At 48.7% G+C, this 1666-nt stretch overlaps 1 protein-coding gene across 1 annotated transcript in view; it reads right to left on the bottom strand.

The window, feature by feature from the left end:
- Positions 1–1073: 1073 nt before the first annotated feature.
- The window catches only part of rab3b (RAB3B, member RAS oncogene family), a 17852-nt gene continuing 17259 nt past the window's right edge, over positions 1074–1666 (bottom strand). Inside the window, exon 5 of the mRNA XM_079558217.1 lies at positions 1074–1314. Within this exon, the coding sequence (XP_079414343.1) occupies positions 1130–1314 (185 nt within the window). The 3' untranslated portion in view covers positions 1074–1129. The remainder of the gene's footprint in view (positions 1315–1666) is intronic.

The following is a 1666-nucleotide window of genomic DNA, read 5'->3' as shown; positions in this document are numbered from 1 at the left end:
TCGAGGACAATAGTTGCATTTTGTTTCTGCCGAATTCAAGCTAACGCCTCAGAGACTCAACACTTTAATCTTTTCATTTATAACTTGAAGGAACTTTTGTTAAATTACTTAACAATTTTAAAATGTGCGTTCCGTTAATGAAGTTCCTCTCGCGACTGCAGCACAAACAAACTTCTCAAAACCAACCAAATGATCAAACTGTAGATGAAACTAGAAGATTTCCAAACTGCACTGACGATGAGGGGCAAGATGGAGTCACCTGACAACTCCCAGCATGCACTTCTCCATGACTCAAGACAGAGCCACCTGAGGGTATAAAAGGCGTCACATCCCTCTAGTGGAGGAGTTATGTAAAGATGGATACTCTAATGGCTTTTCCCACTAACTGTGGGCCGGTGTTAAGGTATAACGGGCCTTATCTCGGTCTGACTGGCCCAACCGGCCCAAAAGTACGTCGGCCCATCGGGAAAACTCCCGATGGCCGGTCCAGCCCTGCCTTTATGGATCCGAAAACCTCCCAAGACCCCCAATAATCATCATTTACTCAATTCAAATGACACGAATGTGGTTTATTTTAGAATAGATTAATGCACATTTCCCTTTGAAATGTTATTTTTTGTACTTGTTTGGTGGACAAGCCCCGGACCTCACTTTGGGAACCACTGCACTAGAGTTGTTAATCCAGGGTTTCACTTTGGTCTTCCCTGTTTTGCTTTTAGAAAGCAGCCTCTGATTGGCTAACGGTGAAGCTCTGTTTATTAGCATTAGCATTAGCATTAGCTGCAGTCACCGTGAAGCTCCAAACTGAACCTGTTGAGGACAAAGTGACAGGGACGGACTTTGTTTCAGTCATGGACGACATGTTTGAAGGTTAAGTTTAAAGTTTACGACCTTGTAGTAAATTCTCTACATTCGACCCGTCCTTCAACTCTGTGGGGCCTGTTTGAAAAGTGTAAGTAGTGAATGAAAGCCTGGGCGTAGCAGACTGTGGGAGCGGGGGTGGTTTGGCGGGATGGGCGCGGTTCAGTCGGGTGGACGGGTGAGTGGATGGGTCAGGGTGGGTTAGTTTGGGTTAGTTAAGGTTAGTCTGGGTTAGTCTGGGTTAGTCTGGGGGCTGCAGACGCTCCTCTCAGCAGCACTTCTGGGGCAGCTGGGCGGGTTTGTCGGTGAGCCGCGTGGTCTTGGCGCCCGGGGCGGCCGGCGCCTCCACGTCCACGCGCTCCGACATCTTCACGCAGATGATGTCCACCAGCCGCTCGAACACCTGCCGCACGTTGATGTTCTCCTTAGCGCTCGCCTCGTAGTACTCGAACCCTACAACGCCGGAGCCACAGACACACGTGTTACAACAAGGCGAGGTACGAAGGCACGCATTCACAGTTAGAAGTAGCAGTAGCAGCAATAGCAGTAGCAGCAATAGCAGTAGCAGTAGCAGTAGCAGTAGCAGTAGTAGTAGCAGTAGCAGTAGTAGTAGTAGTAGCAGTAGCAGTAGTAGCAGTAGCAGCAGTAGCAGCAGCAGTAGCAGCAGTAGCAGTAGCAGTAGCAGTAGTAGTAGCAGTAGCAGTAGTAGTAGTAGTAGCAGTAGCAGTAGTAGCAGTAGTAGCAGTAGCAGTAGCAGTAGCAGTAGCAGCAGTAGCAGTAGCAGTAGCAGTAGCAGTAGTAGTAG

The sequence above is a fragment of the Gobius niger genome (assembly GCF_951799975.1).
Source record: "Gobius niger genome assembly, chromosome: 6".
In the NCBI taxonomy this organism is placed as follows: domain Eukaryota; kingdom Metazoa; phylum Chordata; class Actinopteri; order Gobiiformes; family Gobiidae; genus Gobius; species Gobius niger.
This window is presented reverse-complemented; position numbering and strand designations above follow the sequence as displayed.